Source organism: Macrobrachium nipponense, chromosome 13 (assembly GCF_015104395.2).
Source record: "Macrobrachium nipponense isolate FS-2020 chromosome 13, ASM1510439v2, whole genome shotgun sequence".
NCBI lineage: Eukaryota > Metazoa > Arthropoda > Malacostraca > Decapoda > Palaemonidae > Macrobrachium > Macrobrachium nipponense.
Window position 1 is genome coordinate 46,132,690 of NC_087206.1, and position 18,046 is coordinate 46,150,735.

Consider the following 18,046-nt stretch of genomic DNA (forward strand, 5'->3'; position numbering starts at 1 on the left):
TTGCTGAGTATGGATTGAATAGTTTGTGTCCATATATCCCACCTCCTTTATTGTGGGATTTAGCATTGTAATTACTTGGTAAGTTACTTATATAAAAATGTTATTTTTATAATATGATTTTTTAATATACTAGTTTCCAAGTAATTAAATGGTCAGAGACCTCCCTCCTCCCCTCTCATGGACACTAGAGTATGAATGAATTGAGCTGCTGAGCCATGTAATACCTATTCTTCCCCAAAAGTGGGCCTGGTCAGTTAGCTACACCAAAACAGTAGAGCACCACCGTGAAAATTTGAATTTAAGCTGCTGTGAAAGTTAGGAATTAATGGCAATGTAATTACTTGGTAAGTATATATAAAACCTTTTTTATTATGAAAATTCATTTTTTATAACCTGTATATTCTGTAATGTGGTTTTATTTAGGTCAAAAAAAAATTTTAATTACTGTACTCTTCTCTTTCAGTGACTGATTTTTGCCAAGATGCCTCCAAGGAAGAAGCAAGAAGATACTGATAAGCAGACAAGGATCGCTATTGTCAATTCAGAAAAATGCAAGCCTAAGCGTTGCCGTCAGGAGTGTAAAAAATCATGCCCAGTCGTACGCATGGGTAAACTGTGCATTGAAGTGACACCTAATGATCGTATGGCTGCAATAAGTGAGGAGCTTTGTATAGGGTGTGGTATTTGTGTTAAAAAATGCCCATTTGAAGCCATTATGATTATCAATTTACCCAGCAATCTGGAGAAGGAAACTGTACACAGGTACAATAAGAATTCATTCAAGTTGCATCGTCTCCCAGTACCAAGAAGAGGCGAAGTTTTAGGTCTGGTTGGAACCAATGGAATTGGAAAATCAACAGCTTTAAAGATCCTTGCTGGTAAAGTCAAACCAAATCTTGGCCGTTTTGCTGATCCTCCTGATTGGACAGAAATTCTTGCCTACTTCCGAGGAAATGAATTGCAGAATTATTTCACTCGCATTTTAGAGGATGATTTGAAAGCCATTGTTAAACCTCAGTATGTAGATCAGTTTCCCAAGGCTGTTAAGGGTTCAGTGCAAGATCTCCTCAAAAAGAAAAGTGACCTTGACAACTTTGAGGAAATGTTGGATATATTGGACTTACGAAATGTTCTTGGACGCAACATTGAGGACCTGTCTGGAGGAGAACTCCAGCGGTTTGCAATTGCAATGGTTTGCATTCAGCGTGCCAATATCTACATGTATGATGAACCATCATCTTACCTTGATGTGAAGCAGCGCCTCAATGCTTCAAGGGCAATTCGTTCAATGGTCATGGCAGACAACTATGTGGTTGTTGTGGAGCATGACTTAGCCGTATTGGATTATCTGTCAGATTTTATTTGTTGCCTGTATGGACAGCCTGGAGCCTATGGGGTGGTCACTGTCCCATTCTCAGTTAGGGAAGGTATTAATGTTTTCTTGGATGGCTTCGTTCCCACTGAGAACTTGAGGTTTAGAGAAGAGTCTCTAACTTTCAAAGTTTCTGAAACACTGAGTGAAGAGGAAATCAAGAGAATGTGTCGATTCAAGTACCCACAGATGACAAAAAAAATGGGTGAGTTTACTTTAACTGTGAATGGAGGCAATTTCACAGATTCTGAGATAATGGTGTTGCTTGGAGAAAATGGTACTGGCAAGACTACTTTCATCAGGATGCTTGCTGGTCGATTAGAGCCAGACGAGGGAAAATCTGAGCTACCTGAACTTCATATATCCTACAAGCCTCAGAAAATCAGTCCTAAAAGTCAGACCACAGTTCGTCAACTACTACATGACAAGATCCGTGATGCGTATGTTCATCCCCAGTTTCTCTCGGATGTAATAAAACCACTGAAAATTGAGGAACTATATGATCAGGAGGTTCAGCATTTGTCTGGAGGTGAATTACAGCGTGTAGCACTTACCATTTGCTTAGGCTTACCTGCTGAGGTATATCTCATTGATGAACCTTCAGCCTACCTAGATTCTGAACAGCGTCTTGCTGCTGCAAAGGTTATTAAGCGGTTCATTATGCACGCCAAGAAGACTGCATTTGTTGTGGAGCACGACTTCATAATGGCCACATATTTAGCAGACAGAGTAATTGTATTTGAAGGATCTCCATCTGTGAAAACGACTGCCAATGCTCCTCAGACATTAGTCTCTGGAATGAATAAATTCTTGGAAATGCTTGGCATTACCTTTAGGCGTGATCCTAACAACTTCAGACCAAGGATAAACAAGGATAGTAGTCAGAAAGATAATGAACAAAAGAACTCTGGCAACTATTTCTTCTTAGACACAGAGGGAAAAACGGATGGAAAACCAGAGAAAAAACAGAACTGAAGTTACCTCAGTGGTGATTGTTGAAAAATCTGAATTGCAGCTCTGGCCCCGGACCATAAATTTTGAGCCACTTTGGCATAGTGCTTTAGAATATGAACAAGGAGGAGGAGGAGGAAGGTTCTTTAGGTGCGTGAAACTACTGTTCATCTGTCTCATATTGGTTTGGCTGGGAGGAAAAATGTTGGGGTCCAGAAAATCAGCTGCTGCATCTTTCTGCATATTAATCTGCAGACATATTGACCTGTCATGCATTCTATTTTTTTATTACAATGTAGATCAGATATCTTGTACAGTACTTGTATGATTGTGTCATTAAAAAAGCTAGAGCATTTGTGAAAATTACAATGCATACTAATATGTGAAATTGGAAGTACTGTAATATAAAAGTGATTTTCAGGTGCTGGTTTTAAATTATTCTTCAATGATCACAGTGGAATTGTTTATAATTTTGATCTTGTATGTACATTAGTTTAAAGGCTCAGCTTGGTCAAGGGACCAATGATGCAGCAGCTGAAAGATCAACTGTGCCCTCCCAGCTAAAGCCATTTTCAACTCCATCACAACCTGTGGCTGTGCTGTGTGTTGCTTGCCTAATATACTCATGACAGGATACACATCTGGTATTGAATTGAACGTTGTTACTTTTTAGTTTGTTAATTAAACTGTCATTTTTATTTAATTTTGCGTAAGGTGTAGCAGCTTGACGAGTCTTCAAATTAGAGGAAGTGGAAGATTTTTCAAGTGACTTGCAAGCTACTTTTTGGTGAATACCAGAATCTCATAGGAATCCAAAGTACTGTATTTTATAGATTTTTATGTAGCAGTGTGTTCCAAAGTTAATAATGTAGATTTATACCCAAGGTGCAGAAGAACATTTCACTAGATAAAATTAAAGTACCTTGTTGTTGATTGTCATTTTTACTAAATATATATAAATATGTAACTAACTTAGGTATGTTCAATATTTTTTTATCTTTTTATTTTGACTCCTTCCTAAAAGTTCACACGAGATTCTGTAATATAGTGTATGATAGAATTTTAGTGGTATTGTGTGGTTGATTACATTTTTATACAGCATTGGTTATTGTCAACCATTGCTACCAGTGGTGGACAGTGTACAGTCCTTGTCCCAGTTTTAAAAGCACAATTGAGAAAACAGTACTACATCTTTTATATTCTTATTTAATTCCATTCTTTATTATCACAGTACCTGTGGTTCCTAGTTATGTTTATAGATAAGGTATCTGATGCACGTTATAGCAGTCAGGGGCACAGAGGCTGCATCATTTTCTCATCTCATCAAAGTCAAACATCATTTATTTTTTATGTGGTCCAAACATTGTTGTTATATTTATACTGAGAGGTCAATATGAAGTATGCAGTTAGAAGATTTTTATTTTCCCTATCATGCTGTTCAAAACCATTTGTTAAGCATTACTATATAGTTATGGGACATACATAAAAAAATGTCAAGGACGTAGTGATAGTTTTGTGTGTATAGGAGATGAAGCATCATGTTTTAATCTGATCCAGGGCTATTTGAAGAGGCTGGATTATTTGGTACTTTCCAACATGCTTGGCAGCAGCCCTCAATCCCAGGCTCCAACACTCCTGCCAGAAAAGACTCATTAAAACATTAACTCCACAATGCATATGAGGTTCATGAAGATGGGTGAGATACAATGATACTAAAGTACCATTGGAGGGCAACAGTACTAGCTCATTTTTTGTATTATTAACATTAAATAATCTATTTTGTGTGAAAACTATGCCATTTTGCATGACTAAAGGTTAATTGTTTAATGAAATCATTAATGTGCGTGGGTAAAAGCACGCCACTCTAACTTACTACATACTGTAGGAAGGTGGTGCCTTTGTTCTAAGTAAACTAATTTCAAGAAAGGGTCTGCTTGACAGTTCCCAAATTTCAATACTAGAGACATGACTTTCATAAGTCGTTTAAAGTCTATGTGACTCCCCTGCAATTTCCACAATTCAGAGGGTGGAGCTAAAGTTCCTTCTTTCCTGAGCTCACTCAGGGCGGCCATGATCACATTTTGTCGTTTAGGAGATTCTTCCTCTTCAACACATGGTTCAGGAGTGCCCTCACAACATAGAAAGGGTGGTCCTTCATGCCATAGGCGGTTGACTTTCAAATCATGCAATGTTGAACCTCTGGTCAAAAAGTTAATTGGATTCTGCTTCGTGGGGACGTACTCATCTCGATGCCACAGTCCTGTTGGAATGAAATAATCTCTCCCACTCGATTAGAAATGATTGTGTTTTTACCTCCCGTGCAGCTACCCACTCGGGCAATAGCTACTTTACTGTCAGTCCAGATCATTAAGGTGATAAAGCTAAATATGTAACTTACAAAGATGTTTTCCTAATCTAAATCCTAATAATAGTGCTAATAGTTCTAACTTTGGAATGGTTAATTTCGCTTGTTTGTGAGGCGTGACTCACATTTTGGAAGTTAAGAGGCTAATTTTTTCGGTTCTCTGTCTGACATAGGCTACAAGCTTTGCTCGACGCGTCAGTAAACGGATGTAATTCACTACCTTTAAGCACAATTCCCCTCTGAAACTTACAAGTGTGAACATTATTGAATTCAGCAAGTACGTAGTTTGCTAGCTTCTAGTTGGTGATCATGTGACAGAACATCATCCAGCCTACCCCACCTTCCCACAATTCTTGAAGGAGAATTTTTCCCCATACAAAAAGGGGACTGACTAGCCCTAGGGGGCCAAAATTGGCTACCAAAAGGGACAGTAGCTTGCATTTTGGAAGAGGATGGGAACTATTTCTACAACTCTGGACATTCTTAGGCTTTAGACTCAACTTATCCTCCCTTCTATCCCAATTCATTCCCAAAACATTGATCTCATCAGGTTCCTTGCAACCAATCTGTTGATCAAACTCTTGACAATTACTTGCCCACCCCGTCAAAGGCATGTGGGCCTCGTCTAGCAAAGATTTGACCTGGCAATATTCTCTTTCCATTAGTTCCCTGGCTGCAAATGTCTACAGATAATTATCAACATAGAAGGAATTAATATCTTCCCGTCCCCGTTCGCGAAGATGGGTTTGAAGCACTTGTTGTAAGAGATAGGGGCTACTGGTTATGCCAAAAACCACAACGTTAAAGGAGTACGTGGCCGCTTGTGTCGGATCTCATCGCCGCAAAAAAACGTGCATAATTACAATCATCAGGATGTAGCAATACTCTGTGGAAAGCTTTCGATATATCTGATATTACTGCGTAGGGATTGCGTCGAAACTTGAGGAGCAAATAATATAGCATTTCAACTAAGTTCTCCCTTGACTTTAGAAGATGCGTTGAACACAATACGTAAAGAAGTCGTGACTCTGCTTTTTAATTCCAAAGTGGGGCAAGCAGTATCCCTCAATCTTTGAATGAGTGACTTCATAAATGAATCCAGCATCAAGATACGTCTGAAAGACGTTCTCATAGTCTTTGGTACTCAAGGTCTTTCAGAAATTGTGTTTCTAACACGTTCAATTGAGCAAATGCGTTACAATAATTCGTATCTGGGCGTCGTGGCCCACGGAACGGTAAACTTACTTGGAACCTCGTTCAGTACTTACAATGCTACTCTGGACTTTATTCATAGCAGCGTGCTCTGAGGTGTTGTACTGTTCATGGGGAGCAATTCCAGCAGTATCCAATCTCCACCACACATCAATGTCGATCTTTGGGGTGGCTCGACATACGCGCAATGTGGGTACAACAGACGCATTTGTCCCTTCCAAGGCCCACTGTGGTACGCAACCATATGGCGTTATGCCATTGTGTGTCACAAAAGAACTTACTCCGTACTCCATCAACCTTATCCATACCGAGAACAAACAAGCTGAAGTAATCTGCCCCAACCAGGATATTAACATTAGTAAGATCGCCATTAATTTTATCTTCGGCCATGGTCCAACCTTTGCGCTGCAAATGCGCTTTTACATTAGAAAGGCCAGCATTATGTACGGGAGTATTTACATCATTGTGAACGAACTTAGTGTGAATTACTTTAGCACCTACGTGTATTCTACAAGAAAATACATCGTACTTGCTGTGTACAATCTGTGAGCCGAACGGTGCAATATTCAGCGAAACGCATTTGATAACTGGCAATTCTAATTTCTTTGCAAGCCAACTCAAAATAAAACTACGTTGGCTACCGATATCCCAAAATACTCTAGTGGAAAGGGGTTTGCTACGTGAATACACGATAGCTGTGGTGATTGGCAATAAGGTAGCCGGCAACTCAGTCGAAGGCTCGTCCTTGACCGTCTTAGCAGTTTTACACAAGGTTTCTTGTCTTTGGCTTTTGATTGCGTTCTCTCATTTAACTTGCGTTTGGTACCTGGGTTCTTCATAGGCGGCAAGACTATTTGTGAAGTTTTTGAGGACTGATAACTGGGATTGTGTGTTGACACAACGGATCTGGGTTGCGCACTGTCATTCTCACAAATCAAACTATGCTGTAGGCCATCACATAACTTACAATTACGCTTTGTGTTACATTGCTTACTGGCATGACAGACGCTAGGCAGTTGAAGCATCTTATTAATGATCAACTGAAATTTTTTAGCCGCCAAGGTAGAGTACTTTACGCAGAACGGGCAAGCGGTTGCACGGTCAACATTCGCTTCGCTCTCCTTCTTACGGGATGTTGATAATTCCTCTCCCCTTTGCAACGCATCATCCTCCATCGATCTTATAAGAAAATCAAGTGCTTCAAACAACTCGTTCAGCGAAAAGTCACATTTACACAGATAATACAATTCTTTTGAATAGACTTGTCCTTGCGATCTAACGGGGATCCACTCAAATGTTTGATTTGTTCGATTAAAGCAGTTATTTCTATGCGGAAATTCATGAGTTCAACATAATTGCACTTTGGGACAAAAAGATCAGCTAAGCCTTCTGTGCAGAATGACTAGTGTTTGCTGCAGGTTGCCGTAATATTTCTCAAGCAAATTGCGGGCAACTTGGTAATTTGCAGCTGTTACGGTATTTCTACAGAAGCAGTCTGCACGGACTTCAAGGAACGTAACTGCGGATACGACATCCACTAGGGATTGGGGGCCGTCCAATGTATTTCGCTGAGTTTAGTACTGGCCCCGGGGGGGTTAATTACAGTCGTCCGAATAAGTTACTTAAAATTCTTGTTCAGTAGGTAAAACTGCATAGAAAAACCGCAACTGCCATAGTACCCTGGATCTACCACAAAATCGTCTAAATCAGGTCTATTATGCACACGAGCATCAAACAATATAGTGAACGTGGCCAATTCATTTTTTTCGCCTTTGAATGTGGGTAAGGGTAGCTCTTAGAGACACGGCATGCATGTTGTTGGCTGCGTTACACTAGTCAACATACCGATACGACTCAATAGCAAGGTTATAACTTGTCATGCATCTTCCAGGACACTAATAACTTTATTCTCTAACAACGATTCTAATTTTACGGTATATGACACATACAAAGTTCGTAACTGTTTTTCGTCAGTTTGGATTCTTTCCAACAAATTGTGATAAACGTTAACAGTTAACGAATTAACGAGATTTGCATTGACGTGACTGATCGTGCTGGTCAGAAGGCCTACAAGGGACTTGATTTGGGTCACAGAGGCGTCCGCCATTTTGAGTTACTCAATGATTTCCAAAAGTTACAATGGGAATTACATCGCCCTTACATTACGTTAACAATTCCCGAATTGCTTTTTCTGCCTGCTCGCAGCAGATTAATCTAATTTCACAAAGAAATACAACAGAACATACATCTCACGCATGAACAATTACACAACGGTACGGTAGCCTTGAACAGCACAGGCTCTTGCATCAAAATAGCCCCAAACGTTGGCAACAAACGGACTATCAGAGAGTGCCTACCCTACGATAACTTTAGCGTTTTCATTATGCAGCAGGCATGAAGGCAGTTGCGAATGACCAGAACACGTCGAATACCATAATTGAGCTGCCATTGCTCGGGGACTGGATCCTTAGGGGTATCCGGTTTATTGAAGGATCACAAATGTTATGGTGACTTTCACTAGTTCATGCCCGATGTTATGGTCTGATAGTCCTACCTAAATGATGGACAGGTTCCAGCCAGTGCGCAATGACAACTGATAGGTAAACACGTTATTTTTACAATTTTTACTACTAAAATAAACTCATTTAAATTTAACAATACAAAGCAATTACACGGAACTTAGGTGGCTCTGCACACCACACTTGGAAAAATTCTACATAGCCACGCGAACATTCAAAAACTCTTGAGAATTACATGAATTCAATTCACACTTAAACGAGACAAATATCAATGCATCACTTGCAAGATGTTGGACACATTCGATAATAATGAAATTCACTTAGCCCAACGATGGCTACAAAAAGGAACGATTACTTATTGTGTACAATTCTGGTCAATCGCCATCAGCCTCATTGCCTCACACCAAGACCACCAAGATAAAGCCTTAGGCCTGTTCGATGTGACTGTCATGACGTGATAACGTCCACCCTGGTGGTCCGACTCTCCGAGGCGAGTCACTGGCGAGTGGCGACTCACTCCCGACTCTCGATCTTCCTTCCCTTACATCACTTGGACAAGAGGTATTTTCGTGGTTCTATTGTTTTATTTATGAACTGGAACATAAAACTTATATGGCATCATGAGGTACTTTTTTGGATGAACTTACTGTGGTAAGCAGATAAACTTGGCAATAAGTTGACAGCAACAGGTATAACCTACCTACTATACTCTGTTTTTTTCCATCTGTCCATCCTCCTGTGGTGCTTTTGTATGGGAGTTCTGTGACTTACACTAGCCTATACCTATTCGACTCTGTTAAGCATTGGTTAACATGAATTCCTACTAAAATTCACTCTAGGCTAAACCAGTCTTTCTTTATATTGCACCTGACCTTGTTGCTCATAACTTCTACCTAGAATGCGGACTAGCTATATTTATATTGCATTCGAAAGTAATCCAGAGAGAAAAGTCAAATACCTATACTCTGTTTTTTTCCACCTGTCCATCCGCTTGTGGTGTTTTCGCATGGTAACACTGCGTCCCGGGCTTTAAATAGTTACACTGTGTAAGTTTTAGGTAAATAAAAGGATATCTGGGTGTACATTTGCAACTGAAAAGTGTTTTAATAATTTACTGTATGTGAATTACACCATTAATATTCGAAATAGGTTATTGTTATTATTGTTGAATGTAAGCTCCCTTTTCGGGGTGGCGAATGGAACAGCCAGATGCAGTGACGGGAAAATTGCTTCTCGCTGTTCACTACGGCAAGATGTCAACTTATTGGACCACACCTACTCTGCTACTAAGCTACGTATTACTTCATTATACGTAAGTATATCAGTATGTACTGTTAATTTTTATAAAGTGCATTTCAGCCAGATACGATATGACGTAACTTGGTTTAGCATGTGTTTGATGGAATTTGTCTAGCTGTTCCATTCGCCACCCCAAAAAGGCAGCTTACATTCAACAATAATAACAATATCCTATTTCGAATATTAACGGTGTAATTCGCATACAGTAAATTATTTACAGACTTTTCATAGTTGCAAATGAACACCCAAATATCCTTTTATTTACCCAAAACTTACACACAGCGTAACTATTTAAAGCCCGGGACGCAGTGTTACCATGCGAAAACACCACAAGCGGATGGACAGGTGGAAAAAAAACAGAGTATAGGTATTTGACTTTTCTCTCTGGATTACTTTCGAATGCAATATAAATATAGCTAGTCCGCATTCTAGGTAGAAGTTATGAGCAACAAGGTCAGGTGCAATATAAAGAAAGACTGGTTTAGCCTATAGTGAATTTTAGTAGGAATTCATGTTAACCAATGCTTAACAGAGTCGAATAGGTATAGGCTAGTGTAAGTCACAGAACTCCCAGTATAGCCTATACCTACCAAACAACACCCCGTGTAGCCTATGCCAACCAATACCCAGTGTAGCCCGTGTCCAACTTACATACTGCAAGTGCTTAGAAAGCTCAGAAGTAATTTAAGCATGCTGTAGCTCATGGGTAATAGGTATGTTGTCAAGAGCATTAGGTATTGCAACGATTTGGACAAGGGCCCTGTGTCAGGTGAGAAGGTTGCAAACATAATACTTAACTGTGTGATAGACCCTTCAGACAAGGTACTCAATAGTTACATTAGCACAGACATAGTATAAGCTATAGGGTCATCACAACTTAAGTACAGTACACTACTATACTCTGTTTTTTTTCATCTGTCCATCCGCCTGTGGTGTTTTTGTATGGTAACACTGCGTCCTGGGCTTTAGATAGTTACGCTATGTGTAAGTTTTGGGTAAATAAAGTATATCTGGGTGTACATTTGCAACTGAAAACGTGTTTTAATAATTTACTGTTATGCGAATTACACCGTTAATATTCGGAATAGGATTATCATAATCGTTGAATGGAAGCTGAATGTAACTATCTAAAGCCCGGGACGCAGTGTTACCATACAAAAACACCACAGGCGGATGGACAGATGAAAAAAAACAGAGTAAAGTGGTGGGGAAATAGGCAAGTTTCCATTGACAATAGTCAATTGCATTACTATACTCTGTTTTTTTCCATCTGTCCATCCGCCTGTGGTGTTTTTGCATGGTAACACTGCGTCCCGAGCTTTAAAAAGTTACGCTATGTGTACGTTTTAGGTAATTAAAAGGATATCTAGGTGTACATTTGCATCTGAAAAGTGTTTTAATAATTTAATGAATGCGAATTACACCGTTAATATTCGAAATAGGATATTATTCAAAGCCCGGGACGCAGTGTTACCATGCGCAAACACCACAGGCAGATGGACAGATAGAAAAAACAGAGTACAGTATAGGTTTCAGTGCTCATCTGTACACATAAAAATATTAAAAGACCATCTTTCTTCTTCCACAGGTAAAACTTCAGTAAAGATTAATGAAATACCATACTTAAGTCACAATGCCCTACCTACAGTTAAGCCTTACTGTACAGCACATGCATTTTTCATGTTACTGAAATACGCCACTTGGGAGATCTCAAGATTCCTACAGAGTTTCATGATACAAATATCATTAAGCAGATATTGAGTAACTACCGAGAGCTGATACTGATGATTTTTAACACTGCAATATATATTACATTTCTGTTATAAAACTAGTTATCTCATTTTTGGCAATAATTTTAGCTCTAGTTAATGACTGAATAAATTTGATTATTTATCAGAACTGGTAATATTGTGTTTTTGTTATACCTATACTTGTTCCCCTCAAAGTTACTGTACCATCAGGAGAGTGTTTTTTTCAAACAGGTCTGCCCAGCATCATAACAAAAGGAGTCAAATTTTCCTATGTAAATTAAGAGTAAATGTAAATCATTATTACCCAATGACAAAATAGTGATACTGATGGTGGATGAAACTCACGTACTTAATACCATATTTTCATTATAAAGGCAAAAATATTGTTGGTTCAGCCTATGGCTATAGTGAAGCTGCAACAGGTGCATTTTACTTTATGTTGAACAGGTAAAGTCTAAATTCAAGTAAGTTGCACAAATTCCCAATTAAAGCATAAAAGCTGATGTTCTGCACCGCACACTGAAGAAAGTAATTATAGGCTCAGAAAAAAATCATTTTTACAGAGTTTTGCATTGTAACATCATAATGCTATCATTGGGAAAGCAATGTCCTATTTTCCCAGGATTCCACAGCTGTCTATAGTGTATCCTCACCCATTTCAGAGTAACAAATGCCCCTTTTCGTATATGTTTCAGTAAAATTATTAAAATATATCAGGAATAATAAATTGGCTTGGCTAGAAAGTTATAAATAAAACAATGAAGTTGCTTCAGTTCTCCTTGATGTCAATAATTTGGAAAACGAAATTCATTATTCACCATTCAGTCCTTTGAAAAACTTCATGATATAGATGTTTACTCTATGAACATTCATTAAAACTATCATTAAAAGCATTATCTCCCTACACCTTTGAGAAACAAAATGTTCATTTAGTTTTACAAATATCCAATTAATATATCGTTCAAGTTTGACTAACTATTGGAAAAAATCACTCCCTTTTTATTCAGAATGCAAATGTCAAATTTTACATTTGGTCGACAATCATGAATTTAAATGTCAAAGGGTAAATAGATAAGCTGCTCAATAAGTAATGAAGGTTATAGTACAGAAAAACATAGAAAAATTAACAATGTGGGTTTCTACTAACGTTTCATTGAATAATTGTTGTTCAAGAAAATAACTATTGTAGCCAAAGAGAAAGTAAGAAAATTTAAATACCAAATAATGACTGTATGTAAGAGAGAATTATTTCCTTCACATAGCTATAGTAGAAAGAACCATGTTTTTTGTTATTTAAACCCATGCACTGCTGTTTGTTCTTTGGTAGACACTGTATTGTAACTAAACAAATTGTTTTGGTTCAGCCTTTTATATTAATCTTATAACTTGTGTTTCGAGTAAGTATTATTTGGTGTACACTAGTTACTGTAGACGAGAAAATAAGTAAAATAATAACTGGCAGACCAAAAATTATAGATTTTGGCGAGGGTTTGTTTACATTTCTTTCGTCTGGCAGCGTAGTCAGTGCTAGCAGCTCAGACCACCCTTGCTTACTTCACAAAACATCGGACAAGCCTTCTATCTCGGTGGTCTTGTTATGCTCGGCAGTGCATTACAGACATATCGTACATCCACCCCTCAAGATTATACTTCTACATAAAAAAATAAATAAAGGGGCCAATGTCACTATGAATATGGAAATGAGCTACGAAAAGAAAAATGTTTTAAACTAACTTCTCAGTACATAGACATGCAGTTACATAGGTAGTACACTGAGTGCGTTGCTTAGTGGCACTCAAAAACACATAATAGGTACATATACACAGAAAAAAATAAATTCTTGATACAATTGTACAATTGCATATCATATGAGCAAACAACAAATATCAGCATCATATGAAGTCTTGGAGCCACTTAGGTCTACCGGCAGCCCTTTTGGGCCAACCAACGACACCGGGGTCCTGCATGGAATGCTGGTTCTATAGGCGTAGGGCTCGCGGAGGTGTGCTGAGATGCAGGGGTGCTAGGGGGCGGAGCAATGACTCTCAAGTATCATCTGTTCCTTTTTGAGAGTCTGCCGCTCCCGTTAAGCTTGATTGTGTACTGATGATGGGGCCTAGTTTCTGATACCACGCCCGTTCTGTCCCACTGCTTAGTAGCCTGGTTTTGTATGCTACATGGGTACCTAGTTTGATGGGCGGCAGTCTCCTGGTGGTGTCAAGGGTGCGCATAGCCTCCTGTGATTTTGCCACTTGTAGTTCCCTTTGACGTATCGTCCGTCTCCAATACCTGTCACTAACAGGTGTCTTCTAGCCGTCGGTACCCCATCATGCAGCTGGCAACCTGTTGCAAGCTGAGATGGCGACTTGTTGATCTCCCTCAGAGGCATGTTGAGATACTGGAGTATCGCCAGGGCCGTCTTGTCTGACTCAAGGGCTCCACCTTTTGACGTTTTTTCTCAGAGTAGCCTCTTTGCCGATTTGAAGCTGCTTCTGCCCTGCAGTTGAACTGGGGATACTGGACTGACAACAGATGGAACTTGACTCCCCATTTCCTGAAGAAGGCAACCATCTCCTCGCTGGCCAAGTTCGTACCTCCGTCAGTCGATATTTGTTCTGGGGCTCCCCAACGTGAAAAATAGGATCGAAGTTGGACGTGGCACCACAGGGGAAGTGAACTACTTCTAACCAACCGGTTAGTCTGTCTGTGTATACCATGTATACATTGCCTTCTAATTGGAACATATCTGCGACGACTTGCTGGAAGGGGTATTTTAAGGGGGCATGTGCATCATTTCTTCGGGAGGTAGTGAAGGGCATGTTCATCACATGAGGTGCATTGGGCACGGCAATGCTGAAGGTCTCCTTCTATTCCCGGCCAGGAGACTGACTGCCTGGCCCTCCTAAGCATAGAGTCAAGGCCTTTGTGTCCTGATTGTAGGTTAGCAGCTACCTGATGGCGTAAATCTTCGGGGATAATCAAACATATGCACCCTTGGTCCACCGAGTATGTCACCAGATCCTGGTTGATGGCTAGCCTATCTCGAACACCGAAGAAAGGACAAAGGCATAAGATTTCTTGTGACTTCTGTTGGGGCCAATCGCTTGCTGCGACCATAGCAAGCAAGAGCTGATACACTGGGTCGTTAGATGCGGCGCTCCTGACGCAGTCTTCATCCAGCACGATGATGTCCGGTTCCAAGGCGGCAATGGTTGCACATGCCACTGCCACTTGAATGCCGTCCTCCAAATCCACGTCAGAAGCCTTGTGGGGTGCTTGCATGGTCGGGTACCTTGAGAGAAAATCCGTGGCCGTGTTCCTTTTTCCGGGCAGGTATATGATATGAAACTGGAACTGGAGTGTCTTCTCCTTCAGGTTGAACAATCTTGGGTTGATGACGTCCTTAAGAGCCCTACCGCCCAGCAACTTGACAAGTGGACGATGGTCAGTGATGATGATGAGATTTGGGCACCCAAGTAGGAACAACCTGGCCTTCCGCAAGCACCAGGTGACTGCAAGGGCTTCTCCTTCTACGGGAGTACACCCTGCTTCAGAAGGGGTGAGGTGTCGACCGCCACATAGGGCAAGACACCAGCCGCCCTTGCAAGAAAAGGGGCTGTCAGCTGACTGACAAACACAATACTGCTGGAGGATGGCAAAACCAATGCCTTCCTTGCTCCAATCCGTGATGATTATTGTAGGGTGTGTCTTGTCATATTATGCCAAGCCATCCTTGGCTAATTGACAGATGACCTCCCGTGCCTGCTGGAGTTTGCTACGTAGCTGGCTATCCCAGTAGAACGTTTTCCCCTGTGGGTTTTCTGAGGAGGTCCCTGAAGAGCTCCATGATGGGTGCCGTTGCAAGGAAGGGGGCTAACTGATTCACGAATCCGAACCATGACCTAATACCAGTGATGGAGGGCTTCTCTGACATATGGAAGTTACGAACGGCATCTAGTCGTTCGTCTACAGGCTTGTATGACTCCCATCCCATGTGGTACCCGACGAAGGTAACCTCTCTCTCGCAGAATTTGAACTTCTCGGGCTTGAGTGTAATACCTGCAGAGGCAGACGTTGACAGGAATTCATATATGTGCCAAAACGCCGCTTCGATGCTGTGATCGTATAGCAAGTTGTCATCGATGCATTTATGCTTTCTGGTGATGTCTTGCAGGGCATCGTCGAACTTTTTCGTGTAGGCGTCGGAAGCCAAACAGTGACCCATGGGTGTCCTACGATAACAATACCGCCCCCATTGGGTGATGAAGGTTGTGAGTGGGTGGCTATCCTCGTCCAGTTCCACTTGGTTTCCGGAAACCCCGGTGGGCGTCCTCTGTAGTCTTGTACGTGTGAATGGGGATGCTCAAAATCATGTCAAAGGGTGCTGGTGTATGATGAGTCTCATGGAGACGGTGGGCATTGAGGCACTGGAATTCTACTGTGCGGCGAGGTTGGTCCGTTTTCTTGGCTACCTCGACCATCCTTGCACACCACTCCGTAGCATCCCCTGCCAGGACTGGTTCTATCACGCCCTTCCAAACGTCTTTGTCAAGCTGGGCCTTGACCTCCTCTTCCCAATGGTTAGGGATTACTGCTGGCGTATGATAGGCATAAGGCACGGCATCGGGCAATAAGTGTATGTGGTGCTGCTTGCCCATCATCACAGGTAGGAGTTCCCTGGTTGTGTTGAAGGTCGTGGATGAGAAGTGATGTAATAACCATTCCTCCAGTCTTGGTATGTTCTCCACGAGTGGGATAGGTATGGTGGCTGGCTTCGTTTTCTGAGGGGACTTAGGCTGCGAGACTGCCTCGCTACTAACATCAGCTGATGCAATGAGAAGGGAAGGGTGAGGGAAACCAGGTGGTACTATTCCCAGCTCCTTACAAGCATTCAGCATTATAGTTCTTGGCTGTTGGCAAAAACTAAACCTCCTGCTTTGTGCGTCGCTCACCTATTTCAATGGTACATGCCATTGATCCGAGGCATCTCACTCGGAGATTAGCAACGTCCCTCAGACTCATTTGAGGTTGCAACTCCAAGGGTTTTATGTGCAGGCTTGAAAGAATCGTGGACCCAGCAACGCAGATCTGTGTTCCTGTGTCTGCTACAGTGAGTGTGGACAACGACCTTCTACTCCCATGGGAAACATAAGCCTTGATTGTGGGGTGGGGGAGAGGTGTGTATCTGCGACAATCACCAAACTCAAGGCAAGCAGCGCTTTCTTCATACTTCTGCAGCATTTCTGGAAGCGCCCTACCTTTTGCCACCCGTGGCACATCATACCTTTTGCTGGGCACGATGCTTGACCAGGCAAATGACGTCCCCTGCAATTCCCACAATGCTTTGCACTTGAGTTACCGCGACGTCTGGCTCTACGTCATCGGTGCAGGTGACGTCATCACTCGAGACGCCGGCTGACTCCCTCGCACCGATAGCGACACGCAGGACTCTTTCAATGTCTTGGCTTGCAGCTTCAAAAGTACAACACAAGCCTGAGGGGCATCCACACTTTTAACACAGGATCACTGAGACCTACCATTATTTTCCGTAACAACATATATTCAGCCAAGCACTCCCCGCATTTGGGACACTGAAAATCACAGTCGGTAGCCTTTTGAGTACACCTTGAGAAATAATCACTAACAGACGCTTTGCACCCTTGTGCGAGGGCAAAAAATTTGGACCATTGCACTGCCTGATTCGATGACCGTAGTTCCCGATGGCGTCCAGAGCCACGTCTGGAGTAAGGGCATGCCATTTGGCGTCAGAGTACCGAGCGTCCAGTGCACGTTGCAGCGCGCACACAGTTGAGTCTAATATGCAGGACAACATCCTGCGGCGGGAACTTGTTGAGGTGGATCCAACACGTCATCGAACGTCTCCAGGACTTGAACTCTGCTGAGGACATCACATCATTACATTTCTCTTGGGGCAGCAGAGACAGGGACTTTGCCGGCACGTGATCCAGTATCGGGAAGAGCATCCTGAAGGGAACAGATGGCGCGTTGCTGGTCTGCAATTAGCGTCTGTGCTTGCATCACGGCCTGTGACAAGGCCCTTGGTATTGCAGGAGAGGCACGCCTCAATGTGGCCTGGGCTGGTCGACGTATCATAGGCATGACTTGGTTCGAAAATTCACTGCGCCATGTTGAGTTTGCAATGAGACGACGTCTTGGTGACAGGATTTTATTGTACGAGACCAGCGAGCCGACTGACTTGCAAACGCTTTGCGCGTTAATGCTCGGCAGTGCATTACAGACATATCATACAGTTACAAATACAGGTTTATATTTATCTATATTTTTATGCTTATTAAAAAAAGAAGCTTTCCCGAATGCCCAAATATGTCAACCATTTGCCTGACAAGTTTATTTTTACTTTTATTCTTATTTATTTATTTTTTATTTTTGTATATAAAATAAAAAAAAATTCCTTCCCGAATGCCCTAATATCTCGACCGATTTGCCCGAACTTTAGCCGATTCCCGGATCCGGTTGGGGGTGGGGGGGAACCTACCCCCCCCCCCTGGTCGGTACGCCTATGAATTATATATTCTTATTGGTAGATCTGCTGAGG

General features: G+C 41.6%; 1 protein-coding gene across 1 annotated transcript; it reads left to right on the forward strand.

Annotated features, from left to right (window-relative positions):
* The first annotated feature begins 429 nt into the window (after positions 1-429).
* On the forward strand, positions 430-3,735 carry LOC135225779 (protein Pixie-like). Its single transcript, XM_064265245.1, has one exon. The coding sequence runs from the start codon at positions 482-484 to the stop codon at positions 2,345-2,347; it is 1,866 nt and encodes a 621-aa protein (XP_064121315.1). The 5' UTR covers positions 430-481; the 3' UTR covers positions 2,348-3,735.
* The last annotated feature ends 14,311 nt before the right edge of the window (positions 3,736-18,046 follow it).

Bases quoted from the DNA above. Each gene is read 5' to 3' on its own strand.
- LOC135225779 (XM_064265245.1), top strand. From the start codon at position 482: ATGCCTCCAAGGAAGAAGCAAGAAGATACTGATAAGCAGACAAGGATC.